Raw genomic sequence first — 19279 nt, 5'->3', positions numbered from 1 at the left:
GTCGGGCAATTTTCATTTTTAACGTATTGAACATTTAGAGATGCGGAACTAACGTGAAAACAACAAATCACACAAGAAAGTTCGAATATTAATTTTGTAACGACATACTTTTTATTTACATATACTTACATCGGCGATCCTTAAATAAGAAATAGATGTATCATTGATAACACAATTTCAGGACTTATGTTTTCTTGTACGATCTGGTGATCTCATAGTTCACTATGCATCCGTTAAATTCATTAGCTTCAAGAACCGAGGGAATATAATTCTTCTCATCCATGGAATGTCTTGGAGAAAACGATCGTCGAACGATGAACGAGGTTAAAGGAAAACCGGATTACGGTGAATCATCCATGCTATGCTGAAGGTTCAAATTGCGTTTTCTCTCAAAGTTCATCTGATCGGAGATTCGAATTAAGTTAGCTTGCTCGTTTTGAAGAGCCCTCCTCAGTTCCTGAAGCTTCCAGCCTGCCTCCATTTGCTTTTCCGCTATCTGTTTCTGCAAAGCAGCTATACGCTGGTTCAAAATATTATAATCCGCCTTTGACGGAGTCGCTGGTTCATAACCATCGCACGGCGCCGCTCTACTGTCCTGGTGCACCATGTCCAATGTCAACTGACAAATCTTATCGTGAAGCTCAGCTAACTGTGTCAATGTCAACGACTGCAAGGAAAAAGAACAAAGGAAAAGATTGGAAAATATTTACATAATGTCGTATTTTTATGGACATAACTAAAAAATTGTCATCACAGAGAATAGATTCAATTGATAAAGCTGACAATTCAGTTAGAAATATTCCATTTTTTGATAGATGAACAAAATTATTAATGTAATTTGCTTAAAGTTATATTATTTAAATTTTTACTTCAATTTGAAGATACATTTAGGACATTCAATTTAATAGAACGGAGAATGTAGGACATTTATTAATTTCTGAAGTACGGAATGATTTATTAGATCTATCAGGCTTATTCAGTTAGTAAGTAACATCACTAATCCATATCATTGTGATTCACATGCGGTAACCAACGTCGGGGTAATACAATATTATATCAATATTACATAATTCAATAACGCACCAATATTCGTATATATCAAAAAATATTTGTACTATCTATATGTTAAACTTATCCATATATGAATAAAGCGCTTTTTAAATTATTTTTCATTATAGAAATTCTTGATAATGTTACAGCATCGATTCTTAATAACTGATGATTTGAAAGATATAATCAATACCAATAAATTTGCAGGTAAAATGGGAAATAAAAAATTCAAATTTCTCTTATGAGAAATTACGCATGAATTATTAACGTTTATGTTATAATTTATTACGTTTGTTGAAGATTCGAATTTAGAACTATTTCACGCGAAAGCTTATGACAATACATTTTTTCATTCTTACATTTTTAAATGGGAGCTTTTTTGTCAAAGATTTGAATTATCTATCTATAAATATGTTTCTCTCACCTTTCATTAAGGAAATCTTTTTTGCATAAAAATTGTAGCTAGTGCCAAGTCCCGATTAACAAGAATCATTCGGCCATTAGAAATATACAAAAATAAAATTCCAATACTATGTAAATTCTGCTAGTATATCTAATGGGCTTCGTCTTCGGACTTACGTTTAGCCAGCTGTCAGGATCGAAAATGCCCTCGCCAGGTTTAGCCTGTGCATTACATTAAAATAATAAATGATCATATTAATACATATACATATAAATATGAGTTTTTCCGCAAAGCTACATCTAATTGTTAATAAATACTGTTATTAAGTATCCTTATTATTAAGAATCATATTTTATTTAAATATTTAAATATACTATAAATATTTATGCTTTTATACATTTTTAAATATTACGAAAAAAAACCAGAACAATGTGTTGATTTTTATTTTAATAGATATTATTATGCAGACTATTTCAATAAAACGAATATACCTAATTATACCTAATTATAATAGAAGAAATGTAAAGTCGTTTATCATTTATCAATAGTCACAGTTTTTTATCCTTAAAAACTTTAAAATAATAACATAAATTTAATTTAGGTTCTTACCTTTTTAGTTGTCAAAATAGTTTAAAATAAAAGAAATTTCGAAAACTGCTTTAGTAAGAAATTATTCAAAAAAACAGAAACAATCACTTGATATGTTATCAATAAATCAATTCCCTTGTTAAATATGTTACATGTTAGTGTTTCGAAATATACGACTTAAAATACTTAAAATATAAAGCTTGTTTGATATACCTATCTATCGCATATGTTATACATACTCCAAGATTTTTTATTTCCTGTTCAGTTTGATAGATATCATTAGATAAATCGTGAGATTTCTTCAACAAATCTGCAATGTCTTTCCTTAATACTGGATCAATCTCTAGTTCTTCTTCCGGCCTGTCCGCCATTTTCGGTTCTGTAGCTTTACCTTCCAAATATCTAATATAATTCCGAATGCGCAGCACACCTATTTTAAATGTTACAAAATGTACATTTTACACTTTGTAATTTAAGATATAAATTCGGAATACAATATACTTTAATAACTAAAGATCTAATAGGTTATGACTATGAATACTATCAAATGTAAATTGTTAAAATAATAGAAACTCTAAAACTCTGAATTTGGAAGCAATTCGATATACCTTTCTTTCATTTAACATATTTTTATTTAAGAAACTTTATCTCTTATTCGTTTTAAAAATTCATGATTTTTTGTTCAGCTATAATCATTATTTCCCTCTTCTATCATTTTAATTAGCATAATATTGCGTCGTATTTAGTAATATACATCATAATGTAAAAATTAGATGTAACCACGATGGACTTTTATTTCTCATTTTAAAGCAAGCATGGAAGCAAAAATTCTTGAAATTTGAACTATTCATGCACTTTCATCTTTTTCAAGGAACGAGGAAAAATATTTGTAGTATATATAATATTATATAAACATTGGGTATTTATAAATATTTACAATAAAATTAAATAAATTTAATTCGATTCGATTTACGATACACGTCACTGAGAGGTATTAATATAAATACGATTTATTTCAATTATACTTTTTTTTTATACTAGTCACACTTTTATATGAGCTACTGACAATGAGATCTTTATAAATAATTATAGAATCGGCAAAGTTTTTAAGATCGTAAGCTCATTTAGATTAAGATCAGGAATTGCATCAAATAAAAATTCTAAATAGTCGTATTCAGTAACATTCGTTAATAACAGTTGCTTTCATCATGAATTTGCATTTGTAACAAGCAATAAAACAATAAAAATCAGTCTTCGGAACTTTCGCGTTCTTTATTTGTAGAAAAGTTAATGTAATTTTTACCTTCATTCTGTTTTTTGAATTTCTTCACCAGTAATTCATTCGCCTTTATGAAATCACCGCAGTCATCCAAAATATCCTTGTCCATTTCCGTTTCCTTGGGCTCCGCCTTTTTCACTACATAAAATTGATTTCGTTAAAAATATTTTATATATATATATATATATATATATATATATATATAAAATATATATATTTTATACATAAAAATATATATATATATATATCGGAGAAGGTTGGAATTTAGAGTTAGAGGCGTGAAACGAATCTTTGTTTGGATTACACAGTGTCGTTATGCAATAGAGAAGACATCGACTAGTGCAAATACGATTATTATAGGATTGGACAAGTAACCGTGTTAATTAAATACTCGAGAAACTAATGACAATGATCCTAGGTTCAATAACGAATCCGCGGTCAACGGGATGATGGATGAACGTGCTCACAAAATCTAAGTCGGACTCTTTGTTAAAACGTGGAATATCCACTGAGCGTACAGACGCTAAGTAACTCGCTAATACGACGAGAATGACTTTCCGTCGCGATGATGCTGCAGAGGAAAACTATGATGGGGTGTGTCTAAGGACACGAGATCCTTGGATTCGTCGAGGATAGCCTTCGTTTAGAAGGCGAGAGAAATTGGCGTTGCTGCTAATTGGTCAATCTCCATATCGGTGGTTAGAAAAAGATGCTAGCCGCCCTCGAGGGAAAGTTGCTAGTGGGAGACGCCGTTCGTTGAAAAATAGGTCTCTCCTATCTTCCCGTAGCTGGGACAAAGATTGTTTGTCTGTCTGAAGGACTTTAGCCAACTAAATCTTAAGATTTATAATGGGCCCTCAGGCTAGCCGAACATGTACTGCGAAGACGCATCGACATCTGGCAATCATCTTACTTGAAGAATAGGGTCTGCGTGTGGCGAGCCACGGGACAGAAACCGTTGGAATGTTTACTGTCCGTGACCACGGCTACGTTCGGCGACTGGTTATCGCCTCGAGCCCAAGCTCATTATCACAAATCTCGGACAAATACAATCGGATCGAATGACGACAATTGTTTAATTACACCTATAATAGAATCTAGATTACGGTGTTAAGGGATTTTCTCGAAGTTCCAAAGGGAAGGCTCCGATGTCCTTTCATCTCCGACACGGCCATTCTGACTATCACACGTCCTCGTGTGTAACTAAAATATTGCGTTTTCCACCATTAGATTCGACGCAACTGACATTATTTACAATTTAACTAAATGTTCAAATAAGCCAGGGGTCCAGCGCGACAACAAAATTTCGTTCGGGGGTTTGACAACGGAAGAAATAAAAGAGAACAAAAATTAGTATGTTATAATTAGTATTCAAGGTGCCAGTTGTGTCCTGTGAGTTGTCAGTCAGATCGTAAAGGCATGTTTGACCATTTTCGATTTCGTACCCAGACTTTCTAGATCGCACTAGAGCATAGAGTATCGTTCGACGGTCTCCCTGAGCTTTATTACATCCGTCGCTCTTGGAAGCATCACATGTCCCAATGAGTCTTATCACACCTGTCGCTCTTGGAAGCATCACATGTCCCAATGAATCTTATCACATCGATTGCCCTGGGAAACGCGTGCGAACGCACTCCGCCATCGTGCTATTGACCTTCGGAGATCGGGGTACTCATATCGTCATGGTCACTGTTGTTGCCATCACTACTGACGTCCAACTCAGCAGGAATACAACTATCTGACATTTTTCGCAACCTATCATGACTATATTTGTATGAACGTTTGCCGTCGAATGTTTTCAAGATATACCTATCTTCTTCCAAAATCTCTGCTATTACAAATGGACCCTTAAATTTTGGATCTAACTTAGTTTGATTTCTTTCCCCATTCTTACGTAATACAAAATCACCAAGATTAAACCTAACTACTTTAGCTTTAGTTTTGTCGAATCTATCATACTTATTATACTTATATTATACTATATTTATCATACTTAGCGCTAGTCTCTATATTCTTTATTGCCTGCTGTCTTACATCGGAGATGCCTACTTCTCTATTCTTCGATATTGTCGAGTAGGGGCAAGCCGTAGGATCTTGCTGTTTTACCGATCAACAGTTCCAATCGGCTCGATTTAGTCACGCGGCTGGTGGTGCAATTCAAAACCAACTGTATTTTGCCAATCGCGTCTAGCCACGGTCGCCCGGTCGTTCCTATGATTGTGAACATAATTTTCAGCGTAATACGCTCTACCTATTTTTTTACCCGTAGGACACCTCTCTTGATCCGCTATTATTCAATAATCCAGCAAGAACTGCCGAATAAAAATATAGCATACTTAACTGCTTTAACGGTACTAAGGGAATCTATTTTACGAGTATGATGTAGATATACGAATTTAGTGAAGACGTCAACCAAACCAATGACATATTCTTTCGAATCACTTTTACCGCTTAGTTTGCCCGTTATGTCCACGTGAACTGTATACCAGGGTATGCTGGTCTTAGGTATAGGATGTAATTCAGCTTGTATTTTACCTGAACTTGCCTTCGAAACTTGACAAGCATGACAGTTCTCTACGAATTTACGAACATATTTTCGTCATTCCTTCGAACCGGTAATACTCGTACAGTTTCTCAAGCGTTTTATCCCAACCTAAGTGTATAGTTGACTGGTGCACATGGTTAATAACGGATCACCTAAAACCTCTTGGGAGGTTGAATGGGCATGCAGAGAGTTCTGCCTTTTCTTTGTATTTTACGATGAAGGGTACCGAACCGTAATTCATACGTATTCGCAATATTTTCCGTGAGCTCCTCGTTTTGCAATTTATTGACGATCTCAGAAATTTGGGGATCGCGACGTTGTCCCGCTAATAGCCAATCTTCGGAGATTTCAGTCGGATTGATTTCTCTACGACATTGTTGATCGTACGGTGATCCAAGTCTACGGGGTTTCGCGAGAAAAAATCTACGTGGGCCTCTCGTTTACCTTCTTGATACATAATGTCAAAAGTAAAAGTTGGTAAGCAAGCCTACCACCTGTAAAGCCTGTCATTTAAATTCACCCCATTTCTAGATGACTTCAAGGAATTACAATCAGTAACAACAAGAAATTCTCGATCATGTAAATAGTGGCGAAAATGTTTAACAGCGTTTAACGACTGCTAACGTCTCTAGTCCAGATGAATGATGCCTAGATTCCGCGGGGCTAGTTCTTTTGCTGTAATATTCCACTACCCTGTTTTTACCTTCGACCTTATACATTAAAGGAACCCCATATACATCCAAACTAGCGTCAGTACGTAATCCTATCGGATTAGGGTCAAATATCGTTAACACCAAAGCATCAGTCAGGACGGAAATTACCTTTTGCCTCATCTTTTCGCGTTTATCTGTCCAAGTTATGTTTTTGTTACCGGAAGTAAGTGTGCATAGAGGTTTCATTACCTGTGAAGATTTAGAGACGAATTTGCGGAAGTAAGAAACTAAACCTATGAAGTGTCTATGCCGTATGACGGTCGTTGGTTCAGGTAAAGAACTCAAGGTTTGTATTTTACCCGGGTTGGGGCGAACTTCTCCGTTATGAATTACATGTTCCAAATAGAGTACCGATATGTGTAGGAAAGAGCATTTAGAAGAATTAGATGAAAATCTGGCATTTACGAGGGTATTTAATACGGTGTATGGTCTTTTTAGAGCTCGATCTATGGAGTAGGCAACAATTAGAACATCATCCAAATAAACAACAACGTACGAATGGCACGTTGGCTGTCATACGTGTTTCCAAAGGAATCTCAAGGATGATCTCTCGTTTCGTTCGCTCGCAACATGAAAACCACCAGCTGTTGTCGAATACAATGAAGGAAAGTGTGATATAAATTATTCCGACCAAATGGTTTCTTATGCCACTACAATTAGAAAAGGAATCAAATGGTACCGAAGACTTGGTACGACTACTTCTGAGGATTTCTGTGGTAAACGCTTTGATGGTTTAAACATTGCAGCAAGGAAGAAATTAGAATATTTAGACAACTATTAGTTGCAAAATTATTAGGGTTATCTAAAAATGCAAAAATCCTTGTTTTCGACGTAGTCAGCGTAATATCGCCGTTCGGAAAAACGATTATGCAAATAAAAGACGTCGAATGGACCGAACAAAGGCACAAAAGAATTTGAAGGAAACAACAACTTATTGTCCAAATCGTCCAATGCTGTATACTTCCTAGAATTAAGATGAATAGAGATTTGGCGAAACCCGCTGGCCATGTCCAGACTAATAAAATATCTCGCTTTTGCAAACTCGCGACTTGATCCGCAATAAGGGGTAAGGGATACCGATCCGCGACCGTGTTTTTATTTAGCGCTCGGAATTCTACACACAATCTATCTGAGCCGTCCTTTTTCTCCACGAGTAACATAGGGCCCGCGAACGGTGAATTACTAGGCCTTATGATTTTTGGCTCTAATTAATTCGCTTATTCTCTCACGTATATTCTGCGCTATTCCTCGCGAAATCCATAAGGACTTTTTGAGTACGGTGATGTTAGGATCAATTAATTGTATTTCAAACTGACCTGTATTTACGCGAGTACGTAGGAAATCCGTAACGAATGAATCTTTGAATTTTCGAAAAGAAAGATTACTCGACTTTTATCACTACGACGTACCTTATTGTCAACTTCATTAACATCGATCTCGTTTTCAGCGGTATTAATAGAGGCATTAATTATTTTGTTTTACACATAGCGAGGCTAGTTTGTGTAATATTGAGTCAAAACCTTGGCATAAAATTTAACGAGCAATCGCGATATCATATTTTTAAATAACTATCACCGAGGACATGAAAAATTTATCTCTAACCACTAACATCTGCAACGGACAACATTTGTGATGTGCATTTAGTACAAATATTTCTTATTCCTCGCAATACTACTGTATCAATCGTTCTTTTGCCAGAAAATCTCAAGACTACGAAATCTTTAATTAGGGTAAAAATCCAAAAGTAGGCTCCAAAATCAGGGTAAAATGGAAACGACTCACCCCGATGACTTGATCTACCAATTGGTGCCTCCACTACGTAGAAGTCGATTCGACACTCGTTAGCAGCCGAGCTAAGAGGACGTGAAACAGCGGTGGTACAGTGCGCCATAAAAGTGCGGCAAGTGATTAAAATAAAGACACGAACGGCTACGCCCATAACTAAATGTTGGAAACCTGTGTCTTCCATTAAGAAGACTATAAGGAAAAACAAAATGAAAATAACACCGACAACGATAATCAACAAAGACGAACAATATTATATAAATAAAACAACAGACACAACAAAATCAAGTCAACAAATAAATCAAGATCAGGACTGCTCAGATACAACTGAAGTGGAAATGGAAATGAACAAAGAAACAACACAACAGGATGGAAGCTGGAAGGTGGCGAGTTACAATAAGAAAAGAAAAATAATAGGAAATCTAGATTCGGAAAAGCAGCGATGGCTGCAGGAATTGCCATTAAGAAACTCCTTCAGCTCACTAACGGAAAAAAAAGACGATGACCCAACAAGCAAAACCACAACTGAACCAACACACATTACAAAACCACCACCAATTTTTGTTGAGGCGCAAATAATAGACCCGCTTATTGATCGACTAAACAATATAGTGGGGAAGGATAATTACATAATAAAACAAGTAAAACTGGAACAGGTAAAAATCCAAACAAACTCCCCAGAAAGATATAGAAAAGTAATAAACGAACTTAAGGAGAAAAATGCTATATACCATACGTACCAGCTCAAAACGGAAAGGAGCTACAAAGTAGTGATAAGAGGATTACATCCTAAAACCAACATAGAAAAATTAAGTGAGGAACTAAAAAAAATAGGACATAAAACAAGATCAATCAATAATATGACCAGGTATGACACTAAACAACCACGACCATTATTCCTAATTGAACTAGAACCGGGAACCAACAATAAAGCAATATATGAAGTCAAAAAAATCCTAAATACAATAGTAACAGTGGAACCACCACGCTACAAAAAAGAAATACCTCAATGCATGGGGTGCCAACAATACGGACACACAAAAAACTATTGTAATAGAAGCCCGGTATGTGTTAAATGTGCAAAAAACCAATTAACAATACACTGCCCATACACAGGAAAAATTGAGGAAGTTAGATGTTACAATTGTAACGGAAACCACCCAGCCAGCTCTATAAAGGATGTGAAATCAGGAAATCACTACAACGTAAACTGTCTCCACCACTTCGCAATAGATCAGTTGATAACTACCAACAACAACAAAATACAGCGGAAAACAAAGCAACATTGAAAACTCAAAATGAAATAAAATCTATAATCAGAAACACAGACATCCAAGTAAACCGAAGTTACGCGCAAGTAACACAAAATATCAGACAAGAAACGCCCATTAACAATCAGAGTCAAAGCAACAACACCGAAGACGTTACAGAAATCAAAGAACTACTAAAACAATCAATTAAAAATACTGAAATACTTACAAAAATGATAATCGAACAAAACGCAATCCTCAGACAGCAAACGGAACAAATAACAGTTATGCTACAACTACTCACAAACATGCTGAGCAAAAAATAAGAAATAAAAATGGACACGCTTAAAATAACAGCCTGAAACTCTAAGGGCCCACAACAAAGGGCCCTATAAACCAAAACATACCTGTACAGTAGCAACATAGATATACTACTCGTATCAGAAACGCACTTCACTACAAAAAGTTATTTAAAAATTCCGTACTACACCATTTATGACACCAAGCATCCCTCAGGAAAAGCACACGGAGGGACCGCAGTAATAATAAAAAGCGACATTAAACATCACCTACACAGCCAAGTCAGTAAGGAACATTACAAGCAACCACCGTTACAGTACAAACTAGCAGCAACCATTTTCAGTTGTCAGCAGTATACGTACCACCGAGAAACAAAATTACACCTCAAAAGTGGGAAGAGTACTTTCAACAATTAGGTGACAAGTTTATCGCAGCGAGAGACTAAAATGCAAAGCACACAATATGGGGATCAAGAATCACTACACCTCGAGGTAGAACCTTGGACAAATACATTAGAAACAATAACCTCAATATATTATCCACAGAAAGACCGACATACTGGACGACAGACCTGAGCAAAATACCTGACCTACTTGATCTTGCAGTTACAAAGGGACTAAACGCAAATAAACTAAATATAGCACCCAGCCTAGAGCTTAGCTCCGACTATAATACACCCATAATAATTACATACGACGACCATACACCCATAATAATTACATACAGAAAAAAACCAAAACTTCAAAATAATTCAGAAACACTATGCAATAAAACAATCAATTGGCAAACATTTAAAGAAATAATTGAGAGCAAAATCAACTGCAACATCCCATTGAAAACACATGAACACATCGAACAAGCAGTAACAACACTTACAGAAACTATTCAGGAAGCAGCATGGGCAACCACCATACCTGAATCAACAAATAGACGAACAAAAATAATTCCGCCAGACATCTTCGAAAAAATTAGAGAAAAAAGAAAAGCGAAAGCAAAATGGCAAAAACATAGATCAAAAGAAAACAAAAAGACCTAAATAAACTTGCAAAGGAAATAAAAATCAAAATAAAAGAACACAACAACAACGAGTTCACGAAGTTCATTGAGTCACTATCTGCACACGAGAACTACAACTACTCCCTATAGAAAGCCACAAAAAAAATAAAGACATTAAAACTGGTCCCAGCAGTCAGAAAAGCAGATAACACATGGGCAAGAAGCAACGAAGAGCAAGCTGAAGAATTTTCCAACCACCTATGCAACACATTTACACCACATAATATCAATAACAGCAACCTCAATTGTCATATCGACGAGGATGCAGTAACCACTAGTACCTCAACTGACAAACACTACATCATACCTAAAACAACAGCACAAGAAATTAGAAACATAATCGAGAAAACAAAAAACTATGAAGTACCAGGAATCGACCTAATCAATGATAAAATCCTAAAAAACCTTCCTCCAAAAGCGGTACGACTAATCACAATAATTTACAATGCAATATTAAGAATCCAATACTATCCTAAATTATGGAAACTAGCACAGATCAAAATGCTACCTAAGCCAGGCAAAGACCCACACCAAACAGCATCTTACAGACCAATTTCACTACTTCCCGTATTTTCCAAAATACTAGAAAAAATAATTTACGCCCGCTTTAAACCAATAATAGAGGAGAAAAAATTAATACCAGATCACCAATTTGGATTCAGAAACAAACACTCTGCGATAGAGCAAATGCACAGACTCACTAATGAAATGATATTAGCACTAGAAAACAAACAATATTGTACAGCCCTCTTTATGGACATAGAGAAAGCATTTGACAAAATAAACCACGAAAGCCTACTACAAACAATCAGGAGACAATTCCCGGAGCAAATATACCAATTAATAAAATCTTATTTAAGCAGCAGAACCTTCGTAATAAAAATCAAGGACACATACTTTGAAGTCAAATATACCAAGGCAGGGGTTCCGCAAGGAAGCGTCTTAGGACCAATATTATACACACTATACACGGCCCACATACCAACAACTACCAATAGCAAGATACTGACATTCGCGGACGACACAGCCGTACTAATCAGGCACACTAACCCAGAAACAGCAGTCACATTACTACAAGAACATATCACAATAACAGAAAAGTGGCTGCAAGATAAACAAATAAAAGCAAACCCCGATAAATGCAACCACATTACATTCACACTGCGAAAACAGATACCACCAAACATTATACTAAACGGCACGCAAATAACACAAACAAGGCAAGTCAAATACTTAGGACTCCACCTAGATACACGATTTACATGGAAACAACATATTAAATCAATAATATACAAAATACAGACAGCAAGGAGACAAATGCAATGGTTAACAAGACGAAAATCCAAACTAAGCATAGAAAACAAATTAAAAATATACAAAACAATTATAATACCCGGCGACCGGAGTCCGATTTTTCTTCCTCGCATCAAAAACAGAAAAAAATCAGCAGTACCCCAGCAGCGACATCTATAACCAGCAGCTCTGCAATCATCACGGACAACACATACGCGTCACTTATATATTATATTCTTCTTACAGTCTAAAAATATCAGAGCACAAGTAATTTAAAGTCGAAATAAGAGGAGAAGATTGTCGCTGTAAAATTATACCTGATACTGTCTGTTCGGAATTTTAGTTAGCCGTCCATTTATGGTACGGACAGGCCCATTTCCCTCATTAGGAAATTTCGAATTACCGGTCCTCCCAGGGCAGTAAACGTAATGACTCGAGGCCAGGAAAAACCCAGGAAAGGACCAGCCGGAAGGGCACGGTGGGGAGAAGAAATCCAACTGCGGGAGGAGAGAATCAGGCACTGGGAAAGGGAGTTCAGCTTCAACCATCGGACAGTACAGACATAGGACGACAGAGTCCCAACTTAGTTCAACTACAAGCAACGAAGACTACAGACACAGGACGATAAAGTCCCAACTTAGTTCGGTTAAGTGCTACAACGAATACAAATAAAGTGCCGTCTAAATCTAACACTCGAGTTATTCCATCTCCTCCACCTTGAACGTTAAGTCATTCGAGGTACGCGATATCGACCGATCGGTTTGACCTGACCGGTTGCTCTTTAGTCGATAATATGCAACACTGTCTAAGGTAAATAATAATATTAAATGCCGTTCATTAACCACTCTGCTTAAATTTGCAAAGTGACTTGAACAAAAGATCAACTATTTACCCTTCTAATTTGGATTCCAAATAAATTGAAAGGATAATTATCATACCTTCTTTCAATTTTGCATTTTCTCTTTTCAGCTTTCCCAATTCCTTGCGTAGCCTTTCCCTCTCCTCTTGGCAATCGAATAACTGGCTTTTCAGTTTCTCATTCCCATCTTTTAACTCGTCATTCTCTTTCTTCAATTTATCCAGATCCATGGCTAACGCAGTATCGCGTTCTTTGTGCCTATTCTTCTCGTCCCTTAGTTTACCTAATTCCGACCGCAATTCACCATAATCGCTTTTCAATTTATCCAAATCGGCTTTTAATTTATTCGCTTCGTTCTTCGCCGTGTTTAAATCGTCCTGCAGTTTTGCATTTTGTGACTTCAAATCTGTCAATCCATTACGCAATCTTTCGTTCTCTGTTTGACAATCGGCTAACTCACCCTTGAGATTCGCATTCTCTTTCTTTATTTTGGCTAATTCTTTCTCCAATTCTGCGTTCCGTTCTTTCTGACTATCTCTCTCCTTCTTCAGGTCAGCTAATTCAGACTTCAATTTGTCGCAATCGCTTTTTAATTTGTCCAAATCATTTCTTAACCTATTCGATTCCTCTATGGCGTTATTTAAATTGTTTTGCAGTTCTGCATTCTCTGATTTCAATCTATCTAACTCTGGCCTCAGCCTATCCAGTTCTTTTTTAGCATCTTCTAATTGTTTCTTCAAAGGCTCGAGCTCGTTCACTGTGTTCTCGAGATCGGCTATTTTGTTATTCAAGTCGTCGTTTTCTTTCTCTAGATCGTTCAGCTGTTTCTCCGCTTCTGCCAATTTGTTTTTCGTTCCAGTTAACTCCGTCACCAACTTTGTATTGTCATTCTTTAGATTCGCGTTTTCGTTCTTCAGATTTGCGTTTTCGTTTCCCAGCTTCGCATTATCGTCCTTCAGAATTTGTAATTGCCCATTCAACTTAGTTAATTCCACATTCAGCTTTTCGTTCTCGTTTCTCAGTTTATCGTTTTCGCTGCGAACCTTATTCAACGCCGCTTTTAGAGCGGTCAGCTCATCCTTCATATCGGCCAATTCCTTCTTGGCCGCATCTTTTGCGGCCATCTGCTCTTCTAGCTCGTTTGTACGATTGTTTAGCTGTTCGCGAAAACGATAGAGTTCGTTGACCAATTCTTTTTTCTCGGCTAGCAAATCGGATAGTTCACTTTCCAGCAACTTTATCTTTGTTTCCGCGTCCACGAGCGCCTTCTTCAGCTTATCGATCTCGTTCTTTATACGATTGTTTCCCTTTGTTAGTTCATCCAACTCATTTTTCACTTCGTTTAATTGTTTTTGCAGCCTATCGTTCTCAGTTTGGCAATTTTGAAGATCTGCCCTCAATATTTTCGCAGCTGCCTCCTCTGCATTCAAGTTTGATCTCAATCTATCGATCTCTGCTTTCTGTCCATCGCCTTCTCCTTTCAGCCTAGTATACTCGTCTTCGAAATTTTTCCTATCTTGCAGAAGGTTTACGTTCTCCTCTTTAAGAGAATCTAAATCAGCCATCAACTTATTATATTCGTCCTTTAAACTTTTCAAGAGATCCAATTGAGACTTTAGCGCGTTATTGGCATCTCTTAATACAGAAACCTCTTCTTTGCACTTCTCCAGTTCATTTTTTGTTACCGCAAGCTGTCTTCCTAGGTCGTCTATTTCGTTTCTGTATCTGTTGTTGTCAGCTCTCAATTTACCTAGTTCCTTTTTCAAGGCATCCAGTTCCTCCTTCAAGGCCGCGATTTCTGAATTACCCTTATTTCTGGCCGATTTTTCTGCTTCGAATGCTTTTTCCTGTTGCTCGAGTTGAGATGTTAAATCGACAAGCTTCTTGTTAAGCTCGTCTTTCTCAATCTTGAGGCGGTACATCTCTGCTTCTAGTGCTTTCTTCGAAGCCTATTAGATATTAAAATCAAATTTAGGAACATTGAAAATGATACAAGTGTTGTAGATTAATGGATATTTCATTTCTTTTCAATTAATTTACAATTAATAAACAAAGGCATTTCTCGTATGAAAGATACAAATATTTTTAATGAAAAATTACGCTAAAACATTAAAATTATTGCTAAAATACCTAAAATACTTAATAAATTTATGTATATTATGCATATACGTATGTATAACATAATATTTAGTACCAAAATTTAATAATATATTATAATAAAAATACCAAGATAAATACGCATTTTTACGTTAATACTTATAAATCAACACAATTTACCTGGCATTCGAGCAAATCTTTCAAGACTTTCTCAAGATCAGCTTTCGATTTATCAATGTCCAACTGAAGTTTGCAGTTCTCCATTTTCCAATGATCTATGTTTGCTTCCAGTTTAGCAATTTTTTCTTTTAATTCATCGATTAATTTCTTCAGATCAGCAATCTCTCGTTTCAGATCCACACATTCCGCTTTCAAATTCGATAGATCATGATCCATATTTAATAACTTAGCTTTTAGACCTTGATTTTCCTGTTTCAAAGTGTCATTTTCTGTCCTAGCATTGACCAGGTTCTTACTTAGATCGTGCACCTGATCCTCCAGTATCTTCAGATCGTTCTGCATCTTTTCATTGTCAGCCGTTTCTCTAGCCAATTTTGCTTTGAAGTCGTTGGCCTCATTCTCCAAACTCGTCAAATCGTCCCGCAATTTATCATTTTCACTATGCAAACGGGAGATCAGTGGCTCCAGAGACCGAATTTTCTCCTCAGCTCTGTCGAGATTAGCCTTTAATTTATTCAATTCGTCGTTCGATGACTGCAATTGTTCCCGTGATTTTCCAAGTTCGTCTTTTAATTTGTCATTCTCTTCCTTGCACGAGTTTATCTCTCCTTTCAGCTTCTCATTTTCAGCTTCCAGGTGAGCCTTCTCCACTCTGAATTTTTCGTTTTCCATCTTACAGTCGCTCAATTGCTTACTCAATCGATCTCTTTCATCTTTCAAAAGAGGATTCTCATTCTTCAGATTATTTAACTCCGCCGACAAACTGTCCCTTTCGCCCCTCATTCCCTGAATTTCAGACTTCAAACCGCTGTTTTCAGTTCTCAGCTGATCCATCTCGCCAACACATTTATCCAGTCCGTTTTTCAAAGAACCTATCTCAGATTTCAATTGATCCATATCCTCTAAGGCTTTTTCCAATTCATGTCTCAAACGATCAACTTCACCAAGTAAATCCTCATTTTCCGACTTCAATTTATCGAATGCTACTAATTTTTCTTCCAATTCCGCGTTTTTTGCTTTCAGATTGGCGATTTCTTTCGTTAAGCGATCATCAAGTCCGTGAATATCAGACTTGAATGCTTGATTCTCCAATTTAAGCTGGTCGTTTTCAGTTCTCAGCTTTTCCATCTCGTCCACGCACTTATCGAGTGCGTTTTTCAGAGATGTTACTTCGGATTTCAATCGATCAACTTCTTCCCAGGCTTTTGCCAATTCCTGTTTCAAACGATTTACTTCATCAAGCAAATCAACATTTTCTAGTTTCATTTTATCCAATTCACTTAATTTTTCTTCCAATTCTGAGATTTCTGCTTTTAAATCATCATTGTCTTTCATTAAGTGATCGGTAATTGCTTGCATCTCAGACTTCAAGGTTTCGTTCTGTTTTTTGAGGTCGCCATTTTCGATTCTCAGCTTTTGCATCTCACCCACACAACTATCGAGTCCATCCTTCAAGGAACCTATTTCGGATTTCAATTGATCAATGTCCTCCAACGCTTTTTCTAATTCTTTTGTCAGAAGATCTACTTCAGCCAGTAAATCTGTATTTCTTCCCTGTAACTTATCCATCTCCTCCTGCTTTCCTTGTAATTCTATTATTTTAGATTTCAAATCATCATTTTCCTTCGTTAAGCGATTCTTTTCGAACTTGCAGTTCTCTACTTGTTCTTGCAGCTTTGCAAGTTCAAGTACCTTATCCTTATCCGTCGCTTTTAACGCGTCACCAGCGGCTTTTAGTTCCTCCGCTTGCCTTCTGAAATCCTCAAGGTCATCCCTTAACGCCTTCATATCTCGTTTCAGTGAATCGTTCTCGAGATTGATCCCATCGAGGCTCTTCTGTAGCTCGTCCTTCTGTAGTTTCAGTTTATTAAGTTCTTTACCAGCTTCGTCCAATTTGGCTATCAGACTCTCGTTCTTCATCATCGCTTGTTCCAGCTGCTTTTTGATACCGTTATTCTCGTTCAACAATGCATCGCGTTCATGCTTCGCCTTGGCCAATTCATCCTCCAGTTTGTTGATCTCTGCTTGCAAATTGTCCAAAGCCTGCTTCATGCTATCGTAGTCGTTCCTTAACTGGTTATTCAAATTGTCTAGCTCCTTTATCCTTTCCATCAGATCATCGTTCTCGTTCTCCAGCTGCTCTAACCGAGCCCTCAACTTTTCCCTCTCGCCGACCGATGCTTCTAACGTTTCACGAAGCTCGTCGTTCTCCTTCCTTTCGGCATCGATCTGATCTTTCAGATCGAAAATCTCCCTCTGTAACAATTCAATCTCATCTCGGTCTCTCTCCAGTTCCTTCTCCAATGCTGTCCTGGCCGCCCTTTCATCCTCCAGTCGTCCAATGAACGCTTCCATCTGTTTCCTTGCCTCGTCCAGTTCGTTCGACAAATTTTCCTTGTCTCGCCTTAAAGTGTCCACCTCACTTTCGAGATTCGCTATTATCGCTTTCGCGGTTGCAAGGTCCTCTTCGAAGCCATGTAACTTTTCCGAAAGTGCGTTTTTGTCCAGACAGCACTGTTCCAGCTTCGCGTTTAGTTTCTTGCACTCTTCCAACTCATTTTTCAGTTTGGTTATCTCAGCTTTCAAATCATCGATCTCGTCATTTGCCTCATCGAGTTTTGACTGTAATTCTGCCGTCTTATTCTTGTACTCCTTCTCCGAGTTGTTCCTCTGCTCTAGTAAATCTATTATCTGATCGTCTCTATCCTTCAGTGCTTCTCGCAGTTTGTTTAGTTCATTCAGTAATTCAGTTTTCTCTGATTTGAGATCATGTAACTCTGATTTCAGGTTCTCCACTTCGGATTTCAGAGAAGATAAGCCCAACAAGTCTATTTCTGATTGTCTTAGGTTGTTCAGCAGTCCTGCGATCTAAAAAAGAGCTACAGTTTTTTAATTGTTTTTTAATTGGTATCATGGTTTCGGTTAATATTATATTTTCGAATCTCATTAAAAAATATTTTATTTATATATATGTCGGGTTCTCATTATGATTAGGGGCGTGTAACGAATCTTCATTTGGATTAGACATTGTTATTATGCAATAGAGAAGACATTTACTAGTACCAATATGATTATTACAGAATTTGACAAGTAACCGTGGTAATTAGATACTCGAGATGGTATTATCGTTTTACAATATTAACAAACTTTTACTGCTATATAATAAGTTTTACAAACTTATTTGAAATCGCCAGCTGACGTTAACTTTAAATTTAGGACCATCGAGATGTAATACCTTGTCATCTTTCCTCCTAAGTTCCTCTTTCATGGCTTCTATCTGTTCCTCTAAACCTTTTTGACTGATTATCGATTCCAGTTCTTTGTTCAGTGCATCGATTTGCTCGTCTCTTTGTTCTAACTGCTTTCTTAGATCAGCCACGATATCCTCGCAGTTGTTCAGCTTATGCAATAAATCTGAAATGTCAATATACTCCGGCACTGTGGTTGTTTCGGCCGTTTGCAATATCGTTTCTGGCGTTTCCTTTCCTTCGAGATCAACCAATGCACTGCGCAAATCTGTCACTTGTGCAAGAAGACGTTCGTTTTCCAAACGCAGATCATCGCAGCTCTTGGAAAGATCCACCAAGGTTTCAATCGATTTCTCCACAACTTTAGAAATCTGTTGTTCAGCCGCTTCACCTTTCATAAGATCACGCAGTTTTGCCCTTAAACGATATATCGCGGGGCAGCTGATGTCCTCTTCGGTCTGCGCCAGCTTCAACCTCAAATCCGATATCATGTCTCGCAATCTGTCAGGGCAAGAACATTTCTTTGACATCTTGCAACTGAGGCCATAACAAATTTTCAAAGAAGTATGTTTCATGGATAGTTTTGGTAGAAGAGATACATTGAAGTCATAAAATTAATCAGGTTTGGAAATA

The 19279-nt window shown here is 36.9% G+C and overlaps 1 protein-coding gene across 1 annotated transcript; it reads right to left on the bottom strand.

Moving 5' to 3' along the window:
• Positions 1-114: 114 nt before the first annotated feature.
• On the bottom strand, positions 115-19137 carry LOC138185891 (early endosome antigen 1-like). Its single transcript, XM_069125213.1, has 9 exons — positions 18634-19137; positions 17876-18266; positions 15399-17731; positions 13201-15070; positions 5314-5319; positions 3345-3458; positions 2281-2471; positions 1630-1674; positions 115-667 (listed from the first exon to the last, which is right to left on the bottom strand). The coding sequence occupies exons 1-9, from the start codon at positions 19135-19137 to the stop codon at positions 341-343; spliced, it is 5781 nt and encodes a 1926-aa protein (XP_068981314.1). The 3' UTR covers positions 115-340.
• Between the last annotated feature and the right edge of the window lie 142 nt (positions 19138-19279).

Source organism: Bombus flavifrons, chromosome 13, assembly GCF_040668555.2.
Source record: "Bombus flavifrons isolate JBK064 chromosome 13, iyBomFlav1_principal, whole genome shotgun sequence".
NCBI lineage: Eukaryota > Metazoa > Arthropoda > Insecta > Hymenoptera > Apidae > Bombus > Bombus flavifrons.
This window is presented reverse-complemented; position numbering and strand designations above follow the sequence as displayed.